Source organism: Bacillus rossius, assembly GCF_032445375.1.
Source record: "Bacillus rossius redtenbacheri isolate Brsri chromosome 4 unlocalized genomic scaffold, Brsri_v3 Brsri_v3_scf4_2, whole genome shotgun sequence".
NCBI lineage: Eukaryota > Metazoa > Arthropoda > Insecta > Phasmatodea > Bacillidae > Bacillus > Bacillus rossius.
In genome coordinates, this window is record NW_026962011.1 from 23,532,722 (window position 1) to 23,555,699 (window position 22,978).

Below are 22,978 nucleotides of genomic sequence, written 5' to 3' on the forward strand. Positions count from 1 at the left end.
TCCTCCGCGGCCCGCAGGCCTCGGCCTGCCAGCAGGCGGAGGAGGGCAGTGGTGAACCAGACGCGAGAGCGAGTGGACGTGCGCTCCGCTCCGCCCGAGAGACGCATTTTCTTAGCTCTGAGTTCGTAGTCAGTGAAACGTCACGGGACTGTGTGCAGCCGAGCTGCTCTTCTTTAGCATTCGTCATTCCGCTGGACTTTCACAGCTTTACGTGTCTATCGGGACTTTAACTGCATACGCCACAGGCCGTGTAAGTGCCTCTTCAAAGCGCCGAACCTCTCAGTCAATACGAGTATTTACTGGACCCTGTCCGCTCACGTGACGGGCCACATAAGCGCTGTGTATATATATGTAACTTTCATAACCGGTACTTTTAGCTACGGGGCTACCTTTTCTGTTCGTTTCGGGTCGCATCCTAAGGACGAGACTTATTTCCGGAAGTCCGGGTCGCGGTGGGGAGGACGCTTGTTCCGCGACGTTCCGGCCATGCTGCGGCAGGGTTGCTATACGGAAATAAAACGGGGCTCGTGAAAATGGACATCATCGCATTATCCTTTGACTTACCTACTGTCCCCCCTACCCACGTAAAATTCCCTCCAGGTCCCGTATTTTCCGGTCCCGGCCACGTTGGCCTGAACTCACTTCCTCACCGACGAGAGCTACATGGGCAAAACAGGACATTTTCGCAAACAGAAAATCAGGGACCATAGGCCGAGGGACGTCAATATATACATTTTGTAAATTCGATTTAACAAGTTTATATGAAATAAGTTTGAATAATCAGAGTCACACTGGAGACTGTTCGTCGCTTGATGACTGCTCCAGAGGCGAATGATAAATGATAATTTTGGACGGTTTTAATTATGTCACATACTACGTTTTTGAAATCAGGCTGAAGGCAGCAAGGGGAGCACTCACAACTGTATTATTAAAAAACCACACGTGAGTGACCCGGGCACTCCTACGTCGCACTTCCTTTGCACGGGGTTGTTAATTAAAAGTGATGTGATCATTAATGTGTGTTGCATTTACCATGTACGGGACTCGGGTTGTCTGGTCGATTAAGTCATGGGCGTTGATTCTACTTTTTTCAGCAGCGCTCGCCTGACTCGGGTGGGCCATGGCTAGGGGTGTGTTCCGTTAGCGGGGTCGGATACTTGCGGTTGCAGGTCGGGCTTTAGGGTGGCCTTCGGTCGGACGACGTCATATTTGTTTAATGTGTAATGGTTTATATTTTTTATGTATATTCTTTTGTATTAGTAATGATTATATGTTTTTCTAAAAACAATGTTAAATAATTATGTAATTTTATCACCGGGTGATAGAGCCGAGGCCAACACCCAGAATTACTCCGAGCGCTGCACGTGTCGCGGAGTGGGGGCAGGAGGGGCGCAGAGGCGCGACGCGCGGCAGGGGAGAGGGAGTCGAAGTCTGGCAGCCAGACGAGGCAGACATGGGCAGAGACGAGAGTCGCAGGGCAACGACGGGTGACGTCTGTAGGCATCTGGTGGCCGGACGAGCAAGACACAGACGGAGATGAGTGTCGCAGAGCAACGACAGGTTAGATCGAGTCTGGGGAGTATTTCGCGACCACGTGTGTTACGCCGCTAGTCATCATTGTAAATAGTTTAAAATTTTATATCAGATTCTCTCTTGTGAATAGACATTTGGCGTATCAGCGGACACGTTCGTACCATAGAGAGTCGGGCTCTATGTCTCATGCGCCGGCATTCAAATTTATCTTTTTCACCTCTATCATTTAAAAGGGGCCATTGCGGGTCGTTAACATATGCACACGAGACCACGAGGGGCAGACTGCACTCGGCACCTGTCCACCCAAATACGTGCAGCCGAGCCTCACTCCGCGGAGGTACGGGTGTTGTGCCGCGGACAGCCCATGTAAATAGACTGTATGAAGGGCTCAATAAATACTTGCATTCAAACTGACGAATTGTCATTGTAGTACGGATAGTGATAATTTCCCCCGCCACGAGGCCTGAACCTCACTTGAGAGTAAGACGCAACCAGCATTATGGGTTGATATCCGTGACTACGATAGCATAACGGCTAGTGCGACGGGTGGCTTAATTACTTATCAATTACATCTTAATTTTGCATGCTCATTTGAACACATCTTTAAGACATTTTCATAATTTTATTACAGCTGGATATACAATTTCATCTAACAGAAATAACCTAATATTTAATGTGCTTTTAAAAAATCTTGTTTGTAAAATTAATACAACGAATGTTTAAGTAATTAAAATATTTATCATTCTTTATTAACTGTAGTTGTTTAGAAACTTATAAAAAAGATCCAAATAGACTGGCCACCACTTGTAATTGAATTTCTAACAATCTTTTAATAAAGTTAAATTTTGCTTGATTACTTGAAGTTAGGGAAACACAGGAATTATGTTATGAAGTGAAAAAGCATAGCAGTTGTTTACAAATTATGTAACTTTAAATCAATTTTAAGTTAGGTATTTAAGTTGACAGTGTGAAAAATTACACCCTAATAATACTGTTACTAGATAATACATTATGATTTTTGAAAATCTCTTAATCATTACATTCTTCCAAAAGAGCGCATTTTTAATTTTTAAACGATAAAAAATGTTTGACATAAAATTTTGAAACCAAGGTGGTGTCCCTGGGTTCTTAACTACTTTTTGAAATGAACGACAAAGTAGACTGACTGTGAAATGTCATTCCTTTTTTAGTCTGGCTGTTGGCGAAAGATGTTGGCCATACAAACTATGAATAAAAAACATTTATCAGCTGTCACCCAGCCGGTGATGTCTTTTTTTCTATGCTGTTGACATGTTTAAAGTCATGAAATAGGAAGTTGGGAGCGACATTAGGGCGATACGAAATAAATTAACTGAGCAATGACTGCGATTAGACATACTTTGCAACGGGAGGTATTTCAGCCATCTGATGAGAGCTTGTTAGCAGTGGTGCATGTAAGCAAGCTATTAAAAAAGAAGAAATTAAGTTTTTTGTGCATAGCTTCGTCAACAGAGAAACCTATTTCGATCATAATATACCAGGTATGATTGCGGGTAATTTATAAATAGTTGGAAAATGTTTCCTGTGTATTTGCTTCGCTCTAGCGTTGGTAAGAGTGGTTCAGATTGAGGCTTAAAACTGAAAAATAATATATATAATTTTGATGTCATGGGTAAATAAAGTAAAAAAATATAGCATGCAAGTAAATAAGAAAATGAAGTAGCCACATCCGATTTTTAGAGATAATGTTAATATATTACCTATATTTGACTTGTATGCTAGAGAAAAATATATTTAATCAGTTTAGTATTTATGTTGAAATCATTGGTATTAATAAATAATAATTTTTCATTTTCCCCTCCTCTTCACTTCATCACCTATTCTTATGTAGCAAGCAGGTAGCAACATAGTTTTTCTGATGTTCACAGGTGAAGAAGACTGATAAAAATGTGTACAAGAAGAAGCGTTCATGGAACTTGAGTGAACTGAAGGCTGTAAATGGCAAGAATGTTTCTAAGGTACTGGTTCTCTGACTGTTCAATTGTCAAATATCTAAAAACCAATTTTTTTTTTTTCGGTGTTCATTTATTTAATCAGTTTGTTTTTGCAAATGATGTGTATTTTACCGGGGCATTAATTTTCAATGACTTCCTCTTGATGCAATCAACATGATTTTATACACTAGTATTAATTTTTATTTAAGGCCTTTCAGAATTATAATCATATATTCAGTAAATGTCAATTTGTAGTAAAAAATTTAATGAAAGGAAACATGTTAAACAAACAAGTACAATTAAAAACAAAAACTAAACACAAAAAAAATAAATCAAAATTAAGTGTTTTGTAATCATGTGTGTGTATGTACATGCATGTGGTTTTACCTCAGACAATCCATTTTGGTATGTATTAGTTAAAAAAAAACTCTAAAATAAGCATTAAGCTATTAAACAATGAATGTTCTACAAATAACTAGTAATATACTTGTATAATTTTCATGTCTTCTTATACAGGTTTCATTTTTTGTCTCCAACTTTTGTGGACATGAAAATTCTTCAGTAAAACAACTTATACCGATTCTTGCCTCTGGCGTTTTAGCTGTGTAAAGGGTAGATTGTAGAAGGACGTGTAATGTATCAATAAAACCAACTTAATCGAGCCACGTGTCTTTTGTGTTGGGAGGCCACGTGGGTCCTTAACCCAGTCAGCGGCGTGTGGGACGCCCTAAGAGCCCACTGCGGTTAGGTAGAAGCGTGCCCGATGCTGAGAGCGGGCTCGGTTTAGGATCAGGTTTTAACATCGAGGTCAGGAGGGCTAATATCTCGCCTCACACAGGCCATGTAACGCCCTGAGTAAGAGCCTCTAGTCAGGTCCACGTGGTGGCGCCCACTGTTTACACAAAAAGTTCAAAACGTAACACTGGTAGGCCCTAAGTATTATGAAACTGTTTGTAGGCAAAGGTTAACTGTTTTGTCAGAAAAGGCAAAAAACATGTGCACTCTTAAGATTTGTGTTGCCATGCAGCAAGTTTTCGTAAAGTACTTGACAAAAGTTTATTCTCTTTTGAGGATTTGAGGCTTTGTTAGCAGCCCGGATGACATTTCTCCCGCTTGCAGTCACATTCCCGGCCTGTAACATTATTTCCCTGCATGACTAAATTTGCACACAACAGCTCTGGGCGAGTTGTTACCACTTCTCAGAGACGAGCTTACAACAGCTCTTCCTGTCTTCTTAGGTTCACTCATAGAAAGTCACGTTAGGACGCTCTTTCCCAGCCTCGTTGCGTTTTTTGTCCACCCTCACCTCCCAGTCTCCCCCTTTTGGTTCTCAGAATTTAGCCCAGGATCATTGCCCTGACGTGAACTCGCCAGGCAGTGGCCTACTTCAAGGACGATTTGCCACAGAACAAATATGTGCAAATATGGACCACACACGACATCTAGCGGCAGAAATAGTAACTTATCCTCTTGTCGCCAGCTAGTGGAGCTAACGCCCGCGGCACCTGGTGGCGTCATTGCTAACCTTCTTCTTTCTTTCCCCTGTAGGCCGCCAGAGAGCAGCACCGACTGCGCCATTAGCCCCAGGCTGTAGCAAACGTCGCGGGCGAGTCGATCACTTTTTTGTTTCAGACACCCCTCAACAGGTAGTGCTAAAATCGGCCAGTGCTACCAACTTCGAGATATTGAAGTCAGAGTTTTTTTGTGATTCCCACTCGGAGAACTTCGGAACCTTTCGGCTCGGACGCCCTAGTCTCCCCCCCACCTTTTGTTTGAGCTATACCTACGAGATGCGGCCCTTCCGGGGACACTTCGCGGCGCGATTCCAGACGGACTGTTTTAGGTTATCGGCGGATTGGCGAGGCGCACTACGAGACTTCTGTCCGTTCATAACCGACGATGTAGTCAATTAGACAAGGGATGCTAATTCTTTAAGTAGTTTAGTCCGTCTGTACAGTACTCAGCATTGTAGTTATTTTTTTTTAAATAATTTTTTTTTTTTTAAATTATGGAAACGTCCGCGCCTCCCGCATTTTCGCAATCTTCAGATCTGGACTTGCTACGCTTCAGAACCTAGATGCCAACTTCCCTATCTGGTGAGTTACTATCAGCTTTATTCCCCGATCTCCCCTTATCTTTTCGCGGGCATTTTCTGCCCAGTTTGCTAACTGTCTGTGTACCAGTTCTGATTATGTTTGATTCGGACTGTTCACAGACAGGGTCCAAGAGCCGGATGCGGACTTAGCCGCATTTTCACACACTTCCTCTTCAACAAACAGGCACCCTGACATCATGTTGACTGCTGAACTCCGGGCAGCAAGCCACCGACCTTCGGTCCTGCAGTATTTTTGAATCTTTTGGAACTACCTTTAAATTACTAGTTCGAAGAAATAAGAATTATATAAAACTTTCGTTCTGGACTTTAAAAACATACATTGGGATTGTGTCAGCCTCTTTGTATTTTTTTATTTGTTTATTTATGTTTAATGAAACCCTTAATAATCTAATTTAGGGCTGGCCCATATTTTTTTAAACATATCCGACAGCTCTTTAATTATGTAATTGAAATTGTATTTTAACTTTTTTTAATATCTGTTATAAGTTTTCTTAAATAAATATGGAGTATTTATATTCAGACGGAATCACACCTTGTTTCTGTTCATTCCTCATGTTCTTGTGAAACTAAAAGATCCACCGTTACAGCAGTGTATAATGTTTATGGTAGTATTTATGTACTTAATCTGATTTACCTACACTGCCTCAATGTAACAATACTTGAGTGGTTTGGGAACTAGGTAAGCCTTTGAAAGTTCAGCCAGAATCTCAAGGAACAATTTATTGATAAAATTATATTGACGTAGACCGGGGCTACGCCCTCCCTAAGCCCGATGTGCCTTACGCCTTCGCCACCCCTCTCCTCCCACCACCACCCTCTATTTAAAACCTCCCGCCCTGTGTGCAGGTGTGTGTGTGTGCGTGTGAGGCTGCCGACAAGAGGCGAGAGTAGAGTCTGTGCCACGACCCCTTTGGTTTCATCATTCAATCTTAATGTTTACGTAATTGCTACATGTCTTTTCTTTAAATAATATTACATAAGGATTATGTTTGCAGTGCTAGTTGGTAAGGACGGCGCAGCGCCCCACGCGGCAGGCAATGGAACTACCCACAACCAGTTTGTACCATAATCCTAATTAAAATAATTAATACTCAACATAAATAATTAAGGAAACCTTGGTATGATTTTATTGTAGAATTTTTAGTGTATTTGTTTTAGTTAAATATGTAGTAATGAATAACCGGAGAGACTAACGGTAAATCCAGCGCTTTCCGGCCGCCATGCTGCCCTGGCCTCTTCGTCTCTTCCGTTAGTCACCCGGGGTAGGATGCTTGGTGAGCACCACACAACTTCATATTTTTTTAATCAACTGATCGCTTAACATCCGCCGTACTTTTTATAATTTCCAAAACCTTTTTGTATCTGCGAGGCCTACTCCGCGTGGCCGACTCGTTTTAATAAATATTTAAGTTCATTTCGAACGTTTAAACATGAACCGCGTCTAAGACTCACGAGGCCAGGCCACGAGGTGACCTGGTCAGCCTGTAAACCGATTCTTTCCCGCCGTTGGCGTTATTAACAGTTTTAATTTAGGAATGTAGATGTAGCGCAACTGGAGACATGTTTGTAACGTTACTGGAATAAAAAAAGTGCGTTGAACTTGTGAGTATTTAGTCGAGTGACCACGTGTTCCTGCTCCTGAACCACGAGGCGTGTGGGATGCCTTAAGAGCCCACTGGTGCGATATCGTTTGCGAAGGGAACCGGGCCTAGCCCTACACAGGTCACGTCACGCCCTGAAGGGAGTCTCCGCCGGGTCCACGTGCCCATATCACGTGGTGGCACCCACTCCGACATTTCATTTGTTTGTTCCCTTAAGTCCCTAGTACAACAATATGTAACCTATTTTACATCTAAAAATGAATAAGAGTTTAATTAAATTTTTTATGTTGTATACATGTATTGTGAAAAAGTAAGGCAATATGTTTGGTCTGTGTTTACAAATTAGATATCTCAAAATATTGGTTGCTTTTTTTTTCTTCAATTAACAATGCAGCCCTTCTGTATCCAAGTTCATCCCTTGATCCTGATGGCACGAATCATGTACCTATATTTTGATCCTGTGGTACACAATGCTTGCTGTTTTAATTTGGTATGTTAAAAGATCCTAGCCATAACAAAATCTTGTGATATAACAAAGAATTATGATAGTACTAAGTTAAATACAAAAGAAAAATTTCTTACATGACCTGACATAATTTGCTTGTATTGTGATATAGTTTTTATTTGGCCAGGATCTTTCTACATAGGTACTAAATTAAAACAGCAAACAACATATACCACAGGATCAGTCATACAGGATCATGCCATCAGTATCAAGGATAAACTTGGATACTTGAAGTTAAGAAAAAGTAACAAAACTGAAGTACTGGTCACAAATGACTTGAAATAAAACAGGAGTAGTCACAAAGCTTTAATTTCTTGCAGACTTTTGCTAACTTGCATTTTGTCTTCCAATTCCTCACTTCCGCTAATGGTTGCACTTTAAATATATGTTGGACTGTGACCACTTAAATTATGTAGTTATTATCCATGACCACAAAAATCGGCATGTTCCAGCGAACAGTAGATCTATTTTATATTATTTTTCATTTGCGTAATATATGTAAAAAAAAATGCCCATATGATAAAAAAAATTGGTAAGGAAATGAAATTAGAAGGACCTGGAAAAGGCTTTGTAATTTGTTCACCAAGTATTTGTAGTATGAGATTGTGCAATTCACACCCTCCCAACGTCCCAGAGGTTGCACTCTGGCTGTTTCAGTTCAAAGAAGAGAGGATAGGGGGAGTGACTGACTCACTAGCCTTGCATTAGGCCCCAGCAGTTTCCAACATCTGCGAATTGAACCTCTACATTTGTTTCAGTCTCATTTGCTCTAGTTATCATAAAATATACAACAGACTGAGTTTGTGCTATGGTTAAGCGTTGGATACCCATTCAGGAGAACTAGGGTTGGAATCCTGGTCCATATATCCTTATTTAAATGTTTTCCTGAATTAGAGGCGAATGCTGGCTGGAATGCTTCTTTAACAGTATACCATGTCCCGTACATTCCTCGATTTCCTTGATGTGCAATGTGTGTGTGTCCAGCTCTTATGATCTCATCAACTAGATGTAATGTCAAGTGGACCTACCTTACCCACCTCCTCCATCTAGGCATGTCATATTAGTGCTTCTTTATTTGTATCATGGACCTCCATGGTACGCAGACTTGTTGCAACTGTGTGCTAATCAGGAGGCTGTGGGCTGAAGTCATTGTGGTGACTTGTTTGCAGGACACCCATGAGTTTGATTTGCATCTCGACAAGATTTACAAGTGGTTTGCCATCAACCTGCAAGAGAGGCAGAACTTTCTCATCGTGCTGTGCAAGGTATGGTGATGTTCAAATGAGAATTAAACCTGGTGTGAGGAGGAATTGCTGTGCTAGTAGGGGAATGTACGTAGTGATTTCAAATAACCTTTTCCATGACTCTTTGCATCAGTATATTCCTCAAAACACTGTAACTTATTCCTACTGATTTTAACAAATTATGGATGTTTAGTAGTGAAGTAACAGCAAAATATTAACACAATGCACCAAAGTCCAACAAGCAGTCAAATTGTTTCCTTAAGCACGTAGGTTCAAGTGCATTTTACAATACCGGATTCCAATTGGTTGAAAATAATGGAGGGGAAAACGATTATGTCAGTATTAGTAGGAGATGAAAGGTAGTTGTTTATAGTTTTAATTGCGGAAAAAATGAAAATGCAGAACAAAATATTGTCAGCATCGAAAAGGAAAAGAGTCGTGTGAAAACAAAAGACAAATAATATTGATTGTTACGGCTCAAATGAGGTACAAGGAGTGACATAATAAGGAAATAACAGTTGTATTGAGTAAATTAATAAGTAGGTCTATGCAATAGGTATTAAGAATGTTATAAAAATTGTAGTGAATATGTGTGAAAATAAGTGTTCTTGTATTGAGAGATGAGCAAGATGTTTATTTGCAATAGATTGTTATAAAGGTGCAGTGGAGAGAAAGAATGTGTGGATTGAAATAGTATTAGTAAATGGAAGAACGGCAATTGGATTTGGAGTGAATGATGCAAATGTAAGAGAAAAATTGATAGTATAGAATCACTGTAGTAAAAACAAGAAAGTTAAGTGGGGTTGAATGGATGTGAAGATTTTGTTATTTGTAGTTGTTTTATGTGTATGTAATATTATGTGTTAGGTGACAGTTGCATATTGAATTTATATGAAATATTGGTTTAGGTAATCATAAAGTAGGTTTAATGTTAAACAAGGTTATTTTGGGATACTGGTATTTAATGAAGTGAAAGAGAGACATTTTCCAATAAAATTTTTGTGGTATCGTGAAGCAGACTATAGTCCAACTCGGTGTAGTTTAATTTGCGATACTGGTAAATAAGTTATTGAAAGTAATGAATAATAGAAAAATTTATTACGGTTGCGGTATAATGAAGTAGACTACAGTTCCACACATTCTAGTGTATTTTGCATTACCAGTTTAATTCTTTATAGTTCACATCCCTCGCAACTTTTATTTTTCAGAATCATGAAGTCTTCTAATAAATAGGGCACATTGTTATTATTCACGATACCAATGTAATTTATATATCATGTACAGAAATAGTCTCTTTGATAACGAAATTTTGGTATCGCAAAATTGGCTAGTTTAGAATAGTGTAGTTTACAATACTGATAAAACATTTATTATTTATTTTTACATTTGTGATATGCCCATGAACAGCCAGAGAAATAGTGTGTTTATAGTTCCTCGCTCAAAACCCCCATTCCCGCTCTTGTCCTGTAAGAATGTAGGATTGGTAATGACGTAAACAACGCCATCTTGGTGACTTTAGTGATGTTATGAAATCGTAAAATGCACTAGTCCCCGTATGTCTCTGTATAAAAATATATATATTCTTTACCTGACAAGTAAACATGAGGTGAACGTTGGGATGTTGCAGCAATGTCACAAGTATCTCCTGAAGGAGAAGCCAGCGTTCCACAACCTCCCGGAGGAGTGGACTGAAGATGCAGGACACATGGTGGAGATAGAAGTAGCTGCCACTCCAGGTCTGGGCACTAGTGTTTACTACTAAACATCCCATTTTTGCTCATTGTAATATTATTAGAGATGTATCAAATCAAGTTCAGCCTCATTCAAATATCTTCAATATAGCTTTTGTGGTTAACCATTTTCAACAATTCTTTTGACTACAAATAATCTTGATACCAGAAAATATATTTTTAATACAACTTAAATTTTGTGCTAAGACTGATAGTATGAAATAAGGTATGTCGTTTTGTAAGGTTTTCATGCAACTTTAAATGCATGGAAGTTATCTTGGATACACACACACATATATTTATATACACACACTTTTTAAACAGTTAAAAAAAGAAGAAAAAAACATTTTTCAAATGCTCTTGTTATTTTGCTGGCTGTTTAGTAATGGGTGATACCAGTTAGGTACATTCAATTATTAATTCTGTCAATCAATAATGTTTTGGGTTTTTTTTATTTCTATCGTTTCAAAACTCTTTTTTTAAACAATGTAATTAGATGGATTACATTTCTGTGATAAATATTTCTCTCTGTCTATAGTCATGTTGAAAATAGATAATTTTATTTATTGTTCATGTAAAATGAGAAGTTTAAAATATTATAAACAGGTTTCACTGTGTAACAGCACCGAATTCTCCTGGTTGATCAAACTGTTGTTTTTACTGGCTCCTGTCATTCATAAAATATCTTAATTTGAGTGCTCCGACATATTGCTCACATTTACACTTCAGGATAAACTGCCTAGATTTAGCCCATGTGTCGAAAATGACTGGCTGGGATTGATTGGTAGCAACCTCCCTTTACCTCAGCTGTGACTTGACTCATGCGCGGCTATTACAAACTTCATGGGGAAGTCTGTGGTCAATGCTGACCTCCATAGCGCAGTTGGATGCATGCCGGCTTTCAATGTGAGGGGTTCTGGGTTCGAGTCCCAGGTAAGGGTGTACTTTTATAATTTTCAAAAAGGGTCATTTATAGGTCAAGTCAATAAAAGTGCCAAAATATCAATAATAAGTCATAAATAGGGTAATTGTTGGCTTTTTGGTGATTAAAAATTTAACTAATGAGCAAAAATTGCCTTCCACATAGGCAATCTGGGTTCGATTCCCAGTGAAGTCAAAACCCCACAGTTTTTTCACAATTGGGGATATGTGATATTTTGCGACTAGCAGGTAGGTTTTCCCAGGGTAGTTCAGTTTCCTCCATCCATTCATTCATTCCATCGTTGCTCCATCCACGTCACGTCTTCCCTTGTCCGTCTCTAGGTGACCTCACTGACAATAAAATGTTGCCCTCAAATTTATCCATTCCTTCATTACAAACACCAGATGCTGTAGATGTGTAATAGTCCTGTAAATATCCATAAAAAGGCATTTTTTGTTTATGTGTTGTGTACTTTACCTACCGTAGCAGCTCTCTTGCAGTATGCGCTGGTGCGCATTGAACAGGCTTGCCCATAACTAGTGATGGGTGATATGGAAAAAAAAACTATACGTTCCAATTACCTATATATTTTTTTAACAGATACAATAACCGATACAAAACCTATTCAATAATAATTTTTGTAAATAATAACGATGAAAGTCTTCAGAAATTCAATGTTGCTAAGTAATAAGTCAGTACCTTAATAACACTCTTTATTAAAAGGATTTTTGGTATATGACAAAAAAAATTATTTTACAGCATAAAATGTATGCATAGCATAATATACACATAATGCCTTTCACTAATGATCAGAAACATCATTCAATTATAGCCTTAAATTTCAGAAATATTGGAGTAAAAAATGCCTATCGAAGTATAAACAGGTAGATGGAAAAGATGGGTGACACCTGAATGGGCGAAATTGTGCTTTTTTTCAGTGTATCAGTTAAAACGATTATATTGGAAATCCAGGAGATTGGGGAATACCAGCCGATACTGATACTAAAACGATTACAATGGTACACACACTACCTGTAACACCGGTGTGTTTGTTGACGGAAGTCGTACGGAAACGTGAGGCCAGTGACTGGTCCGCAGGTGCAGTGGACGCGGTCGAGACGGAGGAGTACCTGGCCTTGAACGAGCGCGAGGAGCAGGACCTGGAGAGGCTGATGTCCCAGTGCGAGCTCGGCGTCAGCAACGCAGAGGCCTTCATGGAGATACTGGCCAAGGACCTCTCCGTGCTGGACGGGGTGTGCATCGTTCCCCACCGCTGGCCTTGCTTTGCAGTCTCTCTCTCTCTGTCCTGGGAACAATTGGGAAATAAACCCTGGTTTTGGTTTAACACACTTGCCAAATTTATGATTTTTCCATAAAATTATATATATATATATATATATATATATATATATATATATATATATATATATATATATATATATATATATATATATATTACTAACAAGTGTTGTTTTTTACAAATTTTTATTTACTTGATTTGCCTGCTGTGGACACGTATATCAATTTTTGTAACATGGTATGTATCAATGTCATAGCTGCTTTTGTGTGTACAGTAGAATCCCACTGATGCGACCCCTCACGGTTACCGAAAAAACGGACTTATAAACGGAATGGTCGCAATAGAGAATTCGGGGTGTCACCGCATCGTCGGATACATCGTGTGAATGCCGCTCGGGCAGTGTCTAGCCGAGCTCGGCGCGTCCACTATCGCACGAAAAGCCGTCTCAGCTGTCATGTTATCTTACCCGCCCGCACGAAAACCCACTGTGGTAGCTTACCTTCTGCGTGAGAAACTGTCAGCATCCTCCTCCCCTCCCACACCGCGTGCGGCAAAAGCCAGGTTGTATAGTCCATTCTCGGTAAAATAAATATTTTTATGGGCTTATACGACTGTCCTTCGCCGTTAATAAATACTTTATAAGTTTTTATGATACAATTTGTTTATTAGTCACACAGCAGTTTCTGCTGAAAAATCACTAATACCTCAAATTTTATTGAATAGAAAAATTTAGCAGGGCCGTAAATATATTTATTTTACTGCATAGTTCTTTTCCGTCTGCATTCCAACTTTTTTTTTTCTTCCTTTTTTTACGCTGTGAAGGGTAGTGGAAAAGATAATTGCTTGAGCTGTCAAAATAAACATCGCTGACGGCAAGGTTGGGAGCGCATCCTGTTGGTCTGTCGCTGTGATTATCTACTCCAAAAACATGTCACAGCATTTCAGGATAGCATTTTTCTTATATCTTTCGTTTATAGCCGAATGTTTTCTACCTAATCCACACAAGTTCCTTCGCCACGTTTTGAACGAAAATAACCACCAGCCGGCTAGCATAGCCGAACTTGCGTGACGCGAGTTCACTTAGCACAAGTATTTATCGTGTCGTGGTTGGCACCCCCTGTGTCACACCACCACAAGTCAGACACCCGTCTGGGAACAGCCTTAAACACTCCAATCTTTTTTAAATTATTATTTTGCGCGCTGCTCCAATAAACGAGTGCCCCAAAATTCCTAAGTAAATTATTCAAAGACCTTTTGGAAAAGGAAGAGAACAGAGTAATAGTATTTAAAACGAAAAACACGTAATTACTTGCAATGCCAACAACTTTAATGGGACTACTTGCGCATGAACATGGCAGGCAATTTAATTGCAAACAAAATGTCAAAAAGATTACAATAATGCCTATAACCTTTTGCCCTATAGTGCTACAGAGGCTTTTAATAGAGCCACGTTTTAGTATATACCAATAAATAAATACTGTAATAAAATCAAACATTGATGACAAGCAGCTCCAATATATATATATGTATATGTATATGTGTATATATATATATATATATATATATATATATATATATATATATATATATATATATATATATATATATACATATGTATATGTATATAAATAATGAATTGCAATTCTTTTTAAGTAAAAGTTAATAAAAATAAATGTCACTCTAAAATGTCTTAATTTACGACGCTTCGCGGCAAGCATGATACAAGGTTCGTTAAAAATGGGTACCACGATGGAACATACACTCGAAGTTGTGGGCAGGGTCTTTTGGCAGAAGTTATTTTTCGGATTATTCACTCTTATTTTGGCAAAGTCCAAATCAACGCCCCGGGGTTACAGGGGCAAAAGTTCGGAGCCGGAATCACTTACTTGGATGAACTATGTACGTCGAATCACACCCCGGACCTCCTGGCCCGGAGTTTAGCGGGCTGTAATTTAGCAGAGGTGCTAAATGCTTCATATTAACTCTGCATTCAACGGAAAATGTAGCGTGAACTCCTCTTCTTCTTGGCAGCACCCGTGACAACGTAAGTATTCCCCAATGCTCAATACACGTCAGCTGATTTTATTTAAAAAGTATTCGCGAGCTTGGCCCGGCCCAATACCACGAGCCATCATTGCGCCCGTTACGCCCGAAGCGCACACGCGCCACACGGCGATCAGCTGACGACTCTCGCACAGCTCAATCTGTCCTCCCTTGACGTATTTCCCCCACCACCTTATAGCCTTGGAACAGTCCATTTGCATGCTCACAGCGGGGAAGCGTCGCACACAGTATTTTAATTAAAAGTCCAAAGCGTTATTATTAAATATTAAGAAACTAAACCATTAACGTAAAAAATAACATAATATAAAAACATATTTAAAAATAAGATTTACAAAACTTATAACAAACCAATACTTTCTTTTTAAAAAAAATGGAAAGGGGCAAATATTAAAACTAAAATTACGTAACAGCCATAATTCAAAATTACTTAAAATAAATATAAAATCAAGTGGCCATGCCGCCTATGGCCACAATCGGAACCCATTGTTCGGGGTATGCAAGTCCACGCAATTTTTTTTTTTTTGTTTAGCTGCGCATGTGTGAAGTCAGCGATGTTATAGAAAAATAGCCGAGAACCAAACACCTGGCGACGTCACATCACACTAACCAGTCGAAAGACAAAGGCACGGGACCTAGCCGTCTTTTGTATGCCTGCCTGCTTGCAGTACAGTGCTCGCCAAGATAAACGTGAACACATAGCACCCAACAAAGTTTAACAGTCTTGTTTTTCAGCCGATTTTACTCAAATTTTCGACTTTCTCTGCTCAAATTTTTCATAGTTTCTCAAAAAACGGTCGTATAAACGGAATGGACGCATCAGAGGGGGGTCGCATCGGCTGTATTCTACTGTATATCAATAGTTGGGTGTTGAGAGGAAATCTCACCAGTTCAAGCTAGTATTTGTTTGTTTTTCATCTGTGGTTTGTACCTTGCAGTGAAGATGGTCATGCTAAGCAGCCTTGTTGAATGGGTGAAGTAAATCAAAAAGTTTTGGTTTCGTGATACACCATTTGAACCGTGTAATACTTCGCATTTAAAACAAACTTGGTTTACTCTGTTTGGCCGAGTGTTAAAACATTTATCAATCAATATTGTGTGCAGTACAATTCTTTAAGAGTCTATTGTATGGTTAGCGTTTTCTCATGTACTGATTGAACTGACTACAATAATTTTAAATGAGTACAAAAAAAGAAACTGTATCAAGTATTCTGGGATCAATATAGTTTTGACTTTCTATTAATCAAAAAGTCTGAAAAGAGAAATATATTAGCATATTGTTAGGCATGGTCGGGCAGAGAAATTTGACTTCGGGCGGGCTCGGGCGGGTAATTGTCAAAAATTTTCGGGCTCGGGCAATCTCGGTCGGGCATCAAAATCAGTTAATGAAATAAATTTTGAACATAAAATAGTGGTACTTAAGTTTGCATTGACAAACCTGAACTGTTTTTATTTATTTACTATACCGCACTGATATGAAAGTTAAACATTAAACTAAAAAATAGAGTGCATATTAATCTTGGAAATATGTAAAGTGCTTATTAACTAAATTGTGTTTGGGTAGCTGCTTGAAGGTTCATTGTCACTGCTGATTGTTTGACCTACACTTCCACTGGTATCCATTTTGGTAAAATAATGACATGAATTAAATAGAAACAATTCACAAACACTTTCTGCAAATGCCACGCAACTACAATGTGTGTAATTAAAGTCAGCTTATAATCCTTCTCGCACACAGCAAGCAGCTCCACCGGCCATGAACACTACTTTGTGACTATTGAGCAGTGAGCATCCGCCGTGCGTACGCGCGTGTGTGTGTGTGTGAGAGAGAGAGAGAGAGGCGGGCGACCAGCTGCATCGTTAGTCAGCCAGCGAGAGTAACGGTAAATGTTGACCTTGACCACTTCCGCTTGCTGCAGGGCTCGCTCTCTTGTGTCTCCCCCTCCCACAAACACACTTGCTGACCGGGCACCTTCTTTATCTTATCTCTCACGCACACTCACTTCACCGGCTGGTGCCGGGACGGCGGCGGCGTGGCATGTTCCTGCAGCTGCCGCGCGTTCCAAAAAAAAGAAGCTTTGTTTACTTGCGCCGTGCGGTATTGCCGTTTTCCAAGGTGCCCGATATTTTCGGGCACTGAAATACCCGCCCGGAATTTCGGGTATACTTGATACCCGAAACACTGCCCGAAATTTCGGGTACCCGACCATCCCTACATATTGTACATTTTTCCGATGCAACATAAACACTGGGCATGGCAGGAGAAAGGACATTACAGTTCATGTTAAAAGTATGACACATGTAACAAATGTGAAGTGCCAGGAAGAAAATTAGAATATATTTTTTTTTATCAAATCCAGAAGTACTGACATATATAGAGCTATTAAGAGTAAAGTGCCTGTTCAATTTATTCTTGGTAGACCTTTAACTGCAGCAGTTCATGCTGGTGCATTACTAAGAAAAGGTTTTCAACTTTGAGATTGCAAAAAAAAAGTGGAAAGATGGCTACAGTTTTTTTTTAAAAACCACACTGCTATACTTCAGTTAAAAGGTATTGAAATATTTATGAATTTATCAGTTGATTTACAAGAGTTTATGATGGTTTATGGTTGTAATTGTCACTTAAGTGTTCATTACTTATGTTATAATGTTACATTTTTTACTGACCCGTGATTTATTTTGCATCTTCCTTGAAAGTTTTCCTAATTCTTATTTCCAAAAGTTGGCATGTAATGTTTAAGTGCTTTAAATTGAAATAGGTTGAAAAAAAAAATGTTTGTACGTAGACTCAAAATTTTAATAATCTTGCATCTACATCAGTTACTTAATTACCATGGGGGGAAACAAATTAACTCTAAATTCTCATTTACTCAGTCTTCATGAAACTGCAAATCACTTTTGTGAGAGGTAAACGCTTATTCAAACACAGTTAGTACCACAGGAGATTCTAAGTTTCTGTCTAAAGAATGTTTTTGGTTGGTGAAATATAACCTAAGGCTTAAATTAATCAAAATAAATTAAATATGTAAGGATTAACACTGTTCTAAGACTCATAAACTATACAATTTCTACAAATTCCATTCTTAAAATTTAACTAGTTAGGCTTTAGAGTAAAAAATTAATATTAGCGAGTAATAATAACCAGATAACTCACAAATTAAAACCATTTATAATTAGGTTTCAAGGGAAAATCTTATAAACTTTAGGCTAAAACATATTCTTAATAATTAATTGTTATGAATATAAAAACCTAACTTGTGACCTAATCACTGAAGAAACACTCCTAAAAAAGATGAAGGATTATTAATTTCATGACGACAGCCTCCGACCGCATCAGTCAGACCCCAACTGCCCGAACTCATTCCAATTGGTCACGTACTTACTGAACAGACTGAACTGTGAATAATGGCTCCGTACTGCTTTAAATGTCTAAGGTGCCTACTTCTCAAACCATCCAGTGCCGCCTAACCATTATTCCTCCTCTGTTCAGGCTATCTGAATGCTGTTTTTCGCTCCCATTCTGGCACCTGATTGCACCACCTCCTTACCCAAAAAACTCTGGCCGATACCCTCGAAGATATGTTGCTTGCTCGGACATAACCCTATTAAAGGTGGGTCATGAATCAGCACAAACCGTGGCCCGTGCTTGCTGTCTGGCCTTGTCGCCGGTAGAGTTCTGAGTGAGGGAGCAAGCAGACCCAGATTCCAGTTAAAAATGGATACTATGAAAAAGTAAATTTCAACGTCACTGGGAAATTACATTCATGCCATTGTTTGTGTTCCTCTTACATCGTCTTATAGTAACGGAGGCTCCCTTGCAGTGGAACTGTCTCGTGGCGGAGGATGAACAGCCCTGAGGCAGAGGTTCACGAGCGCGAGTGCTTGCAGGCGAACGTGCACAGCGTGCTGGCCTCGGAGCAGCAGGTGGGGCAGCTCACGCAGCAGATAGAGGCGGCCATCGCGGAGGCCGGGCGGCTGGAGGGCCGGCTGGACTCGTACGATGAGGTGCTGTGCCACATCCGCGACACCATGGAGAAGATGGAGGAGAAGAACCTGCTGATCGAGGTGGCCAGCCGCAACAACAGCAAGCTGCTGGGCGAGCTGCAGGCCGTCGTCGTGAGTCCGCGTCGCTTGGTTTTCCACGTTCCGTTTGGGCAGGGGCGTGTTCGTGAAGGAGCGATCGTTGTGATCAGTGGCGTAGCCAGGATTTGTGTATGGGGGGTGTTAAGAAGATGGTCACCCCCGTATTAAAGCGGGGGGGTCCGGGGGTCCTCCCCCGGGAAAATTTGGATTTTAAGGTGTAAAATAGTGCTATTTTAGCAGTTTTCTGTTCTTAAATTTAAATATTGTAATGGTAAAAATTTTATTAATTTAACATGAAATTTGTTTGAGTGATGAATAAGAAATAAATTAAAGATTTGGTGCTAGGGCGGGGGGGGGGGGGGGGTTGAACCCCTAAAACCCCCCCCTGGCTACGCCCCTGATTATGATCACTCTCCTGAAGAAACACTTTGCTGTCACATCTAGACAGTGATGGTCTATTACTTTGTCACAAACAAAAACACAGTAAAACTTTTAATTAAAGAGCACTCGTTTAACCATCAGTTTCTGTTATCTTCCATCTTCTTAAAAAAAAAAATATGTGTGAATATCAAGAAACAAACAGGCTTCCTTTAAAATTGTCAATTGATTAATTTTAGACCCTACTGTATCAAGTAGAAGTGTATTATGTACTTTAAAAGAATTTTTGTTTCATTTTGGTTCCAAGTCCGCAGTGAAATTACATTAAACTACATGTGCATTAAGAGATTTCTGTTATCCGTCTATTTGGTTATCTGTCGCAGCCCTGCTTGCAAGTGACGGTTGATTGAAGTTTCATTCTAGTGCTGAGCCGGTCAGCTTCCAGCAGCTATAGCTGCTCCTACTCCTGTATCTTCTTTAGTTCAATCTTGAGTAGTAACCATGTGGTGATATTTTTAAACTCTATGACACTCAAGCCTGAGACTGGAGCATAAAAGAAATTGTGTATATGAATTTTTTTAAAACTCCGGTTGCCAGCAAGGTAATATAGAGATGGATGCATTTAACAACACAGTTCCAGGAAGTTGGGAAAGAATGTAGCCATGGACCATGGCCTGTAGGAAAGATCCACCCCTGCATTGCCTGGCATGATTTTGGGAAACAGTGGAAAGCCAAAAACAGGATGGCCTGACTGGGATTTGAACTCCGGTCGTCAGGAATGTGTCATTTTTCTCCATTTGTGTCCCGAAGGGATGAATGAAGTATGTCTTATAAACACACCTAGACCAACACAAATGTTTTTATCTTAGAGTAATATGCATCAATTTTCCTCAAAATAAACTTGATGACAGCTAATTTTAACCAATTTTTTCTCCCTGCATGCCTACATTACTGATAACTAGGGGTGTGCGGGATCCCGACGCTTCGGGAAAAAAGTCGGGAAAATAGGCTTCCCAAAATGCCGGGCGGGAATTTTATTACTCCCGAATTTTTCGGGAAATTGTTTAAAAATTTAATAATGTTTACTAATCATGATAAAATGTTTTCTATCAATTCAAACTGTTTTTATTACAATATTTATTATGGATTCGTACATTTTTGAAGGTTTTCCGAACTATTTAAACGCAAAACATCTTTTAAACGTATGCCAATCGTAGCGACAGCTGTGGTGTGCAGTGAATTATGATAATCGTTTACACATATCTAATTGGAATATAAAAAACGTACATGGAGTACCTTAAATATTGTATGCGTTCATAAATATATTTCTTCAAGGGTACAAATTTGCAAGATACGTGAATAGTCAGTTATATAACGTTATTGCCGTCACCATTGAATACTTAACCTTAAACCACTGTGCGTCCTTAGACACAAACAAAACACATGCGCAATCCAACCTTTTCACCAAAGATATAAGAAATACTAGACTTGCATTACATAACGAAGCGTAACCGTTCTCATTACTTGATAGCAGTTGCGATGTAGAAAACTGTATTGGCACTTTGAAAAATATGAAATCACGTAGTTTTACACCACTGCTCACGAGTATCTAAACATCTATGATTTTGCTTTGGGAGAAAAAAATAGTTGTTTAGTTTGGCGGGCTTTGTCGACTGACGTTACGTTATTAAAGCTTGTGCAAAGTATCTGTTCCTATTTTCGATGCCGTTGTATATTAAAACAAACTAGCAGCCTACAAATAATGGAGGTAGCAACCGATCAGCCTGTTACTTGTAAACCTAAAGGTGTTTAGAAGTATGTTTTTTGAACGCCTGACAGACAGTAACTCCCTGGCAAAGTGTGTCTCGTGTGGAAAATTTTTGACATGCGAGCATGGTAGCACGTCTGGATTACTAAGACATCTCAATAAACATCCCTCTATAAAAAAAGAATTTGAGGATGCTAAAAAATATGAAGTCGCCGCTGAAAAAAGGGCAAGTGAAGCAGACAAAAGAAATAGCAGCAAAAAACAACTAACTTTGCAAGAAACATTTAAATGGCCATCTTCGCATTAGAATTAAAAATTTGCTTTTTTTTTTTTTTAATTTTTCCTGATCCCGTCCCGTTTCCCGCGGGAATTATTTATTTTCCCCGGAAATTTCCTGCAGTACAAAAACCTATTCCCGCACACCCCTACTGATAACTATCAGAAAGTCTCTTTGTCAATGATTTTCTAAGTATCTTGCCATGTTTCTACCTACATATTTGCTAATGGTTTTGATCACCCTCTCCAAAAGCATGCTTTGCTTATGTCCCTGATTTGGACTGCTTTGAACATGGTGGATTGGGGCATGTAACACAACATTAGATACAAGACATGGTCAGCTTTTCAGTGATGGTAGTTGGGAAGTAAAATTTGCACCTGTACATAAGATGTGAGACTACTTCTTAGGCATGAAAGTAGAATATACTTGTTTATACACATATAAGCTAAAATATTTAATATGCCATTTTAAAAGGAAAATATGCAAACCTCAGAGACAAAAAATAATAGCCTGCTATCTAGAGGGTTAGTGCCTTGAATTTATTAACACATTTACATACAGATGAGGATAATCAGTTTTAACTACTGTACATTGGTTTTAATTCTTGTTCTAGTGCTTAGAAATAGAGACTACATATCATAAAATAAAGCATGTTAGATAACAAAACACTTGAAGATTTTGAGTGTAGTAACAAGGGCAAAAAGGACTCAAGATAATTAATTAGTTCTAAAATATTTATTCTCTAACATCCTTTGTGCTTTTCGACTGCTGTTGTGTGGACTTTATGCAACAGTGCAATATGTAAGACATACATGTGGTGTGAGTAACAACTTAAGGAACTTTAAACTTTCATAAAGTCCTCTTATAGACTGAACAATATGGACATATGGTACATTATAATCAACTATGTTTGGTGATAGACAAGGTAAGTTTATTATTATAATCAAAAAGTTCTATTCATACTGAATTACTAATTGAATTTAAATGTGTGAAAGTTAAATAAAGTAAATGTCCTACAGTAACATTATTGTTTTTAATTAATGCCATTTTTTTTTTAATTAAGTGCAATTTAATCAGAGGTTTCACTCTAAAAACAATAAAATTATTGTTAGTATTTTCTGTTCTGTAGTAAAAATTTTCCACCAGATACATGCAACTTGTTATTTCCTATTTGTAAAGTTTCAGGCAAAATTCATAAAAAAAAAAATTATTTTTTTAATACAGTAAACTCCCGGTATATCGCGCCCCGATTGATCGCGGAATCGGGTATATCGCGGGTCAAACCATGTCCCCCAGTCAGAAATGAATAATAATAATGGAATAAATGGTTGACAGCCGATTAGGATAATTTTGCGTTGTAACTAACAAACTAAGCATCGGGCAGAAAAAAGCCTAGGCGTAGAAAATGTCCGCAGTAAAATTCTAAACAAGATATCTCCGTACATTATTCCTCTATCTTGTAGGGTTTTCAAATTATGGTCCAATCC

At 38.9% G+C, this 22,978-nt stretch overlaps 1 protein-coding gene across 1 annotated transcript in view; it reads left to right on the forward strand.

The window, feature by feature from the left end:
• The first annotated feature begins 2,774 nt into the window (after positions 1-2,774).
• LOC134542376 (exocyst complex component 1) overlaps positions 2,775-22,978 on the forward strand; it is a 50,102-nt gene continuing 29,898 nt past the window's right edge. The window contains exons 1-6 of the mRNA XM_063386556.1: positions 2,775-3,053; positions 3,441-3,530; positions 8,898-8,993; positions 10,600-10,708; positions 12,723-12,877; positions 18,874-19,101. Of these exons, the coding sequence (XP_063242626.1) occupies positions 2,892-3,053; positions 3,441-3,530; positions 8,898-8,993; positions 10,600-10,708; positions 12,723-12,877; positions 18,874-19,101 (840 nt within the window). The 5' untranslated portion in view covers positions 2,775-2,891. The remainder of the gene's footprint in view (positions 3,054-3,440; positions 3,531-8,897; positions 8,994-10,599; positions 10,709-12,722; positions 12,878-18,873; positions 19,102-22,978) is intronic.